The sequence below is a fragment of the Panthera uncia genome, chromosome C2 (assembly GCF_023721935.1).
Source record: "Panthera uncia isolate 11264 chromosome C2, Puncia_PCG_1.0, whole genome shotgun sequence".
Lineage (NCBI taxonomy): Eukaryota > Metazoa > Chordata > Mammalia > Carnivora > Felidae > Panthera > Panthera uncia.
The window spans coordinates 36,569,742-36,579,416 of record NC_064810.1 but is presented as its reverse complement, the minus strand read 5'-3'; the positions used below and the strand labels follow the sequence as shown (position 1 = coordinate 36,579,416).

General features: G+C 48.6%; 1 protein-coding gene across 1 annotated transcript; it reads right to left on the bottom strand.

The window, feature by feature from the left end:
- Positions 1-458: 458 nt before the first annotated feature.
- On the bottom strand, positions 459-6,701 carry LOC125920830 (uncharacterized). Its single transcript, XM_049628004.1, is given in 2 exon segments — positions 459-3,975; positions 3,977-6,701. Coding segments are annotated over 2 exon segments (5,310 nt in total). The 5' UTR covers positions 6,152-6,701; the 3' UTR covers positions 459-840.
- Between the last annotated feature and the right edge of the window lie 2,974 nt (positions 6,702-9,675).

Here is a 9,675-nt window from a genome sequence, read left to right as displayed (position 1 = left end):
ATTTTGAAAGAACTAAGCATAATTAATAATTGTTCCAGGATCACAGGCAAAAAATAGGAGTTTCCAGGGCAAGGTGTAATAAATGGCCTTTCCATCTATTGGAGGTTCCAAGGATGGTCTCTAAATTGAGATAAACAAAATTTTTGTTTGTTTGTTTTTAATTGATAGGAGTTGTTATGCCCAGAATTCGTGATCCCCAAAGACCACCAGGGAGCCGAGTCCGATGCAAAAGCAAAAGAACCTTTATTCGAGCTAGCTCGAGCTCAATCCCCTACCTGCACCGACGCAGCGGTGAGATACCAGGGAGAGAGAGCGAGTTTCAAAAGCACAAAGGTTTTATAGGGGTCTAGGGGCAGTTGGTGAGGTAATGGCTGTGGCCTCAGCCGATTGGCTGGGGAAGGGTCGGAGTCCTGTTACTGGGCGTGTTTTGATCAGGAAGTTTGAACGGGTGAGCGGGAGGTTACTCAAGGGGAGGAGGTGCGGTCTGAGGTGTCTGTGATTTTCCCGGAAAAGGGGTCATGTCGGGGACATAGTCACTCAAGGTGGAGAACACAGAACAAGATGGAGTCGGCCGGCGTAGGCCCGCCCTTTCATTCCCCCCTTGTCATGTAACTTACGGACCCAATCATGGGACCGGCTGCATTTATGGTGACAAGGGGAACAGAGTTTGGAGGTTTACGCTAAGTTCTGGGAAGCATGTGTCCCTGGGGTGGCTCTAGGAGGTCTAATTAAGTATTGTCCCTGAGCTGGTATCTATGATCTGCCAGGTGATGTTTTGGGGGGTGTGGGGACTCCCGGTAGCATGAGCAATGACAAGCAGAGTTAACAGAGTTACCAATATTAGGTGGGTCGAATGCGCTGTAGCTTGAGCTTGAGCTTGAGCGGGTTGTGTTGGTCCCGACTGATGGCCCATCGCGTGACGAAGTCCTTCCGGATCGAGGAGGGGTCCGCTGGCCGAACGTGGGTGTGATGGACCCAGGTCGCGATGCCGTCTACTTTGAGAGCGGTGGGGGTTGTCAGCACTACAATGTAGGGTCCCTTCCAGCGCGGCTCGAGAGTCTCTCGGTGGTGCCTCTTGACATAGACCCAGTCTCCCGGCTTGTACTGATGAGGTGTCGGGGTCGGGCCAGCCTTGTAGATGGCACGGAGGCGCGGCCAAATGTCCTCGTGCGCCCTCTGGAGCCCTCTCAAGGAAAGAAAAAGTTCTTGATCTTTAAACTCTGCAAGAAGTTCAGCTCGAAGGCTGGGAATAACAGGGGGTGGCCTGCCAAACATGATCTCGTAGGGAGTAAAACCCAGAGTGTAAGGAGTGTTTCTAACCCGGTAAAGGGCGTACGGTAGGAGAGTCACCCAGTCCCCGCCAGTCTCCATGGTTAATTTGGTAAGGGTCTCTTTTAGGGTTCTATTCATTCTTTCTACCTGTCCTGAGCTCTGGGGCCTATAAGCACAATGTAATTTCCAGTTTGCCCCCACCGCCTTGGCTACTGCCTGTGTTACCTGAGAGATAAAAGCTGGTCCATTGTCTGATCTTACCATGGCAGGAAAACCATACCTGGGTAAGATGTCTTCTAGTAGCTTCTTAGCCACCGTCTGAGCCGTTTCATGCTTGGTTGGGTATGCCTCCACCCAGCCAGAGAAGGTGTCTGTAAATACTAAAAGATATTTATAACCATACTTTCCTGGTTTGACTTCAGTGAAGTCGACTTCCCATTGGGCTCCCGGTCTGGTGCCTCTGAGCCTGGTTCCTTTTTTATTTGATGTGGCTTTCGCGTTGGTGAGTTGGCAGGTCTTGCAGGCAGATACAACTTGCTCTATTTTGGTGTCCTGTTGGTGAATCTTGATTCCGGCATGTCGGATTAAGTCTTTTAATTTTCGGGCCCCCATGTGAGTAGACCGATGCATGTGCTCTAATATTGAGACTCCGAGCCGGTCTGGCAGCACGAGCTCCTTGTTAGGTGTATACCACCATCCCTTTATCTCCTGGGCCATGGGGAGTTTCTTGATCCGCTGTAACTCCTCCTGGGAGTATTTGGGCTGGTCTGGTAAAACTGGGTCTCCCGGGTCCGGTAGTTGTATGGTCATGGTGGGGACTAGAGTAAGGGCTACTGCCTTGGCTGCCTGGTCAGCCTTTCGATTACCTCTAGCTACTGGGTTATCAGCTTTTTGGTGCCCTTGGCAGTGGATAATGGCTAGCTTGGCAGGAAGCCATAAGGCCGTAAGCAGGTTAAGTATCTCCTGCTTATTTTTTATAGTCCGTCCTTCTGCCGTCAGTAACCCCCTCTCCTGATAAATTGCCCCATGAATATGAGCTGTGGCAAATGCATAACGGCTGTCTGTGTAGATGTTAAGCCGTTTTCCAGCTCCCAGCATCAGCGCCTTGGTGAGGGCTATGAGCTCCGCTCGCTGGGCTGACGTTCCGGAGGGTAGAGCCTCCGCCCATACGGTGTCCGTTTCGGTGACCACCACTGCACCCGCATACCTGTGTCCATCTCGCACAAAGCTGCTGCCATCAGTGAACCAAGTAGCCTCGGCATCGGGGAGGGGCTGGTCGGTCAGGTCCATCCGGAATCCATGTACTTGTTCCAGGATTCCCGCACAGTCATGTAGTGGAGCACCTAGGTCAGGGTCGGGCAGCAGGGTTGCAGGATTGAGGGCTGCACTGGGGTGGAACCGCACTCGTGGAGGGTTGAGTAGGAGGCTCTGGTAATGAGTCATACGTGTATTGCTCATCCATCTATCAGGAGGCTGTTTCAGGACCCCTTCAATGGCGTGTGGGGTCGTGATCCAGATCTCCTGTCCTAGGGTCAGTTTGTCTGCATCCTTGACTAGGAGTGCTGTCGCCGCAATAATTCTTAGGCATGGTGGCCAGCCGGCAGCCACTGGGTCTAGTTTCTTAGACAGGTAAGCCACTGGGCGGTTCCAGGGGCCTAAGGCTTGAGTTAGAACCCCTTTTGCTATTCCCTTATGTTCGTCTACAAAGAGGTGGAAGGGTTTCGTAATGTCTGGTAGGCCCAGGGCTGGGGCACTTAGGAGGGCCTTTTTTAACCGATTAAAGGCAATTTCTTCTTTTTCAGTCCATTTAAATGTTTTCCCCTCTTTGGTAGCTTCATATAGGGGCCTGGCGATCTCAGCAAAACCTGGAACCCAGAGGTGGCAGTAGCCGGCTGATCCTAGGAATTCCCTCACTTGTCTTCGGGAGGTGGGAGTAGGGATCTTTAGGACAGTTTCTTTTCTGGCATCTGATAACCGCCGCTGTCCGCCCTCCAGGATATATCCCAGGTAACTTACCCTCTCCCTGCATATCTGAGCCTTCTTCGCGGATGCCCGGTACCCTAAGGCCCCCAGGGTAGCCAGCAGGTCCTGGGTCCCTCGCTCACAGTCTTTGGCCGTGTCGGCAGCAATCAGGATGTCATCTACGTACTGTAGGAGGGTGAGGCCAGGGTGCTCCCTTCTGTACTCACCCAGGTCCTCGTGTAGTGCCTCGTCGAAGATGGTGGGTGAATTTTTGAATCCCTGAGGTAGCCGTGTCCAGGTGAGTTGCCCACTGTAGCCCTCCTCCGGATCATGCCACTCGAAGGCGAACAGGGGTTGGCTCTGGGGTGCCAGCGGCAGACTGAAGAAGGCGTCCTTTAAATCTAGTACAGTATACCAGACCCTGGAGGGCGCCAAGGAGCTCAAGAGAGTATATGGGTTGGGAACAGTTGGGTGTATGTCCGCGACCCTCTTATTTACTTCCCGGAGGTCTTGTACCAGTCGGTAGTCATTTGTGTGAGGCTTTTTGACCGGCAGTAAGGGGGTGTTCCAGGCAGACTGGCAAGGAACTAGTACCCCTAGGCTTCGTAGTCTCCGGATGTGTGGCTGGATCCCCTTCCGGGCCTCCTGTGACATGGGGTATTGTTTGATCCTTACCGGACTCTCTCCTGGCTTGAGCTCTACCAGGACTGGGGTCCTATGAGCGGCTAGTCCCATCCCCCACCCCAGTCTCTGCCCAAACCGAGGGGAATTCTTGTAGCCATCTGTCTATATTATCCTCTCTCGGGAGCGCCTCCTGGTGGAGGAGGTATTCATCCTCCAGTTTCATGGTCAGTACCTGGATGGGGTGGCCCTTGCCATCAGTGACCTGAGGCCCCCCTTGTCTGAAAGTTATCTGAGCTCCAATCTTGGTCAGTAAGTCCCGTCCTAACAGCGGGTAGGGGCATTCTGGTATTACCATAAAGGAGTGGGATACCCGGCCCGTTCCCAAATCTACTGTTCTTCGGGTAGTCCATGAATACTGGCTCATACCAGTTGCCCCTTGTACCCAGGACTTCTTGCTGGCTAGTTTTCCTTGTGGGGTGCGGAGGACCGAATGTTGTGCTCCAGTGTCGACAAGGAAGTCAACAGAGGTCCCCTCCACTTTAAGAGTTACCCTGGGTTCGGGGAGAGGGTCTGAACCCCGACTCCCCTAATCACTTAGTTCATCTAGCTCTAGGACTTTTACTCGGTCAGTCTTGCTTCCTTTCCCGCCGGCCCTTTTCAGACAATCTCGGGCCCAATGCCCTATCTCCTTGCAGTATGCGCACTGATCCTTCTGCAGCCTCTGCTTCCCCCCCTTGGTGGTTCTTTTACCTTTTCTTGTGTCGTCTGCCAGCTGCCGGAGACGGCGGTCTCGTTCCTCAGGGGAGTCAGCAGTGGTAGCTAGTAGTATTCTGGCCAGGTCTCGAGTCTGCTTACTGCTGGCAGCCGCCATGGCGCGAGCCTGCTTGTCCTCAGGAAGCTCCCGGTTATTATATACCTTTTCGGCTACCACCAGTAAGTCCTGCAGACTTTTTTCTCCTAGTCTATCTATTTTCTGTAATTTTCTCCTAATGTCTATGGCCGATTGGTTTACAAAGGCCATGATAACAGCTGCCTTGCTTTCCGGAGCCTCTGGATCCATGGGGGTATAGGTACGGAATGCCTCCATGATCCGTTCTAAAAAGGCAGCCGGAGATTCATCTTTTCCCTGTTGTACATTTCCTACCTTGGCCAAATTGGTTGGCTTTCTAGCAGCCATTTGGAGACCCCCCATTAGAGTCTGGCGGTAGACCCGGAGCCTCTCCTTACCTTCTGCCGTGTTGAAATCCCACTGGGGCCGAGTTAAGGGGAAGGAGGCATCTATCTGAGCCTGGTTGGTGGTGGGACTCCCGTCTGCACCCGGAACTAGTTTTCGGGCCTCGTTGACGATTCTTTCTCTTTCTTCAGTCGTGAACAGGACCTGCAAAAGCTGCTGGCAATCGTCCCACGTGGGCTGATGGGTAAAAAGAACAGAGTCTAATAAATCAATAAGCCCTGCCGGTTTCTCGGAAAACTTAGGATTCTGAGCTTTCCAATTGTAGAGGTCACTAGTGGCGAAAGGCCAATAGTGATGGGGCTGATTCCCCTCCGCGTCTGGGGGTCCGGTGGCTCGCAGGGGCAGAATAGTGGAGTCGGTGGCGGAGGCGGATTGCTCCCTCTGAGCCCTTTGTCTGGTGAAGGGCGGGCTTCCCACTGGAGCGTTTCCGCCTCCCGCTCTCGGAACAGCGTCTGCCTCCCCCGGAGGGGTAGGATGGTGTTCTTCCGGCATCCTAGAGGGGTTATACGAGGGAGGAAAAATTAATTCTTCTTCAGTACCCCCCTGTAAGACAGGGTAGAGGGGTGCTGAAGGCTGGATAAGACTTTTCTTCTTTGTCCCCTGCAAAGCAAGAATGGGTTTTGGCTCCGGAGGGAGCGGGGCTAGGAAGGGCTTAAGCCAAGAGGGTGGGTCTTCTACAAGGTCCTGCCAAGTGATAATGTAAGGGAGCTGATCAAGATGGCCCGTCTTAGACTGAGAGATGATACTCCTGACTCGGTGGATGGTAGGGAGGTCGAAGGTCCCCTCTGGTGGCCATCCGACATTGAAAGTTGGCCACTCGCTAGAACAAAAAAACTGCCACCGACCCTTTCGGACTTCCACACTGAGGTTGTTAGCTCTTCCCCTCACATCCTTAAAGTGATCAATCATAATACTTAGAGGAGTAGTCTGAGTCTGTCCCATAACGTCCGTCCAGTAAGTCCACAGAACAAAACAGAGAAACACAAAAACAGACAAACAGAGGGCCCCTAGAAAATCTTCCAACTCCATGGAAGCAAAACTGAAAGCTAGCTTAGACATTTGAGGGGATTCCACGTCCCTCCAAAACCGATGAGGGGATTCCACGTCCCTCCAAAGACGACGGCCTCACGCCGACCAGCGGGAGCGACCCGCCTCGTCTCAGACCTTTGAGGGGATTCCACGTCCCTCCAGAAGGGAGAATCGGAACGTCTTCCGAAACTCCCGGCCCGTGGTCCTCCAGTGCGTCCACTTAGACCGCGTCGGGCACTACCAGAACTCCAGAAGTGAGCTCACACAGAAAAGACAGAACAAACAGACAGACACTAACCGTGGCCAGTCAGGCTCTCCGGGTCGGGGGTCCCTCGGGGGTCTTGGGGATCCCGGGCCGAGCCCCCAAATGTTATGCCCAGAATTCGTGATCCCCAAAGACCACCAGGGAGCCGAGTCCGATGCAAAAGCAAAAGAACCTTTATTCGAGCTAGCTCGAGCTCAATCCCCTACCTGCACCGACGCAGCGGTGAGATACCAGGGAGAGAGAGCGAGTTTCAAAAACACAAAGGTTTTATAGGGGTCTAGGGGCAGTTGGTGAGGTAATGGCTGTGGCCTCAGCCGATTGGCTGGGGAAGGGTCGGAGTCCTGTTACTGGGCGTGTTTTGATCAGGAAGTTTGAACGGGTGAGCGGGAGGTTACTCAAGGGGAGGAGGCGCGGTCTGAGGTGTCTGTGATTTTCCTGGAAAAGGGGTCATGTCGGGGACATAGTCACTCAAGGTGGAGAACACAGAACAAGATGGAGTCGGCCGGCGTAGGCCCGCCCTTTCAGGAGTATGAATTATTTGCACTTTTTGTCTTTGTTGGTGAAGTAGGTGGCGTTGCATTCACTGGTAATTTTTACTCTCTGAATTGGCGTCAGAGCATCAGGGACTCATATTGACTGTTGACTAAGGTTTTGTCACAGGTATCCTCTGCCCTTGGAGAGGCTGTTATGAATTGGTATAGTACTATATGGACATTTTCCATTCAGTCCCTTTGTGTTTATAGATATCATGGGAAATGCAGTTTGGATACCATGGCTCATAAGGAAAATATTTACTATTAAGCATGTGGTATCCTGGCTCTTCTTAAGGTAATTGGGAGTGAGCTCTCTGAAAAGGCCATTTAGGATCAAGTTTAGGGATGTAGCAAGGCAGTATTTTAGAAACATTTTGTTCAATGACATAAGAAAGCAGATACCATGTATTCACTGAACAGAGTAAACCCAGTGAAGATTTAGACAGTCTTTAAACTTTTAGGGTTTGGAGAACTTTAGTTTACTTTATTCCTCCTATTGTTGTTGTTTTTAAATTTAGAGGGCTGGTCTCCTTCCCTTTCTGTCAAAAGTAAATTTGGCATATGGGAAAAGTTACAGAGAAGTCTCATTAGCTCTGAAAACATTCTGAAAGGGGGTGGGCAATAAAATTGGGGAATGCTCTGATTCCTTTCACCATTTCATAACCGCTAGCAGACTTTGGTGTGAAAGAAATTGCACTTATAGTAAGATAGAAGGGATCATTTGATTAAAAGTGGAAAACAAACACCAAAGAGTAATAGCCAAAAGGAGGGTTAAGAACCCATTGCACTCTATCCACAAAACAATTGACTTTCTGCTTTTTTACATCAGTCACGTGAGCTTGGTCAATATCTGGTCCAGAGAGAAGGACACACTCTGAATGTGCTGACAAAATCAGGTTTATGTATCTGCAGTTCTGAAGGGCAGACCTTTGACCACAGCAAATTTGCTAAAGTAATGAAGGCCACCCCAGAGGGCTCCTGGGAGCCATCTTGCTAGCCTAACACAGGAAACTTACCTTCTGTATATTATTGCTGTATTGGTTAAACTCTTGTTTAAAATCTAGCAGTTCACTTTGGGAGGTGCCATTGATCTGGAGAGATATTGGCACCTTTGAATGTAAAGTGTGGAACATTACCTTTAATATATGAACAATGCTATATATTATAACTAAATGCAATTGAACCGAATTAAGAATTGGAATTTCAATGATTGTCAGGTAGGATATTTTAAATACAGACAAAAATGTATAACTGACATTTGAAAGAATTCACTGCTTCTCAAAAACTATGGGGGCAGTTATGAGAGTTTATTTTGTAGGTTTAAAATCATTGCAGTAACAATAATTAAAATTACCTAGAAATGTGATAGAAAGTACACAAGTGAGACTATGTGGAAACAAAGGAATATATGGAATTTGGTATAAGATAAAAGGGAAATAAAAAAATTGATTTTAACAAGTGTGTATTTTGTGTAAATATATATTTGTATGCATGTAACATATATATGTATATAATCTTGCACACTTTTTGTATTACATTATTGGGAAAACTAAAACTTTAAAAAAGTTTAGAAGTTTAAAACTTTAAAAAAGTTGTCAAAAAGTTTAATACCTTTATATATCTTTAATACCTATATGTATAAATTTATTCGAGGATCATACCTTTAAGGAAAATGATTTTAAACATGGCTATTAATGACAATAAAGTGAAAAAAGTTTTTTATAAGAAAAGATTTAAAATTGGAAAGGAAAGGATAATAATTATACTTACATGTTTTTGTTCCATTTGTTAATCCCGGATGTTCTTTTAAAACCCATTATTTGGGGGCGCCTGTGTGGCTCAGTAAGTTAAGCGTCCGACTTCAGCTCAGGTCATGATCTCACAGTTCTTGAGTTCAAGCAAGGTGTGTTGGGCTCTGTGCTGACAACTTGGAGCCTGGAGTCTGCTTCGGATTCTGTGTTTCCCTCCCTCCCTCCCTCCATTTCTTTCCCTCTCTCTCTCCCTCCGTCTCCCTCTCCGTCTCCCTCTCCCTCTCCCTCTCCCTCTCCCTCTCCCTCTCTCCCTCTCTCTCTCTCTCTCTACAAACAAACAAACAAAAAGAAAAAGAAAATTTTAAAACCCATTATTCAAAGGGAAATCATAGGACTCAAATTTTGGTAAGGAAGCAAAGCAGATTGGGGCGCCTGGGTGGCTCAGTGGGTTAAGCATCTGACTTTGACTCAGGTCATGATCTCACAGTTTGTGAGTTCGATTCTTGCATTGGGCTCTGTGCTGACAGCTCAGATCCTGGACCCTGCTTCAGATTCTGTGTCTCCCCCTCTGTCTGCCCCTACCATGCTCATGCTCTCTCTCTCCCTCTCTCTCAATAATAAATAAACGTTTAAAAAAATTTAAAAAAAGAGAGTATTTATCTTTTCTCCTTTCAACCCTGTATGCCATCAGCCCCTGATCTAATCTTTGAGAAAATTCTATTTCTCAAATTTACCGAGACATAGTAACCCTATGTGAAAACCAGTGTTTCAGAGAAAACACAGTATAGCATTATATACTCAGTCTTAGGGGAAAAAAATTAGCCAATTAGATTCAGCATGCAGTTTCTTATTATTCTTATGCTGGGATAGTTGAAAGAAAGCTCTCTACCTTAAGTCTCAAGAAACTTTTGCTTCAAGTTTATCACTATAAGAAAACTAAATATGGAGCAATCACCAATAGTGGGTATTACCCATATCATGAGTATCACCCATATCACCCATATC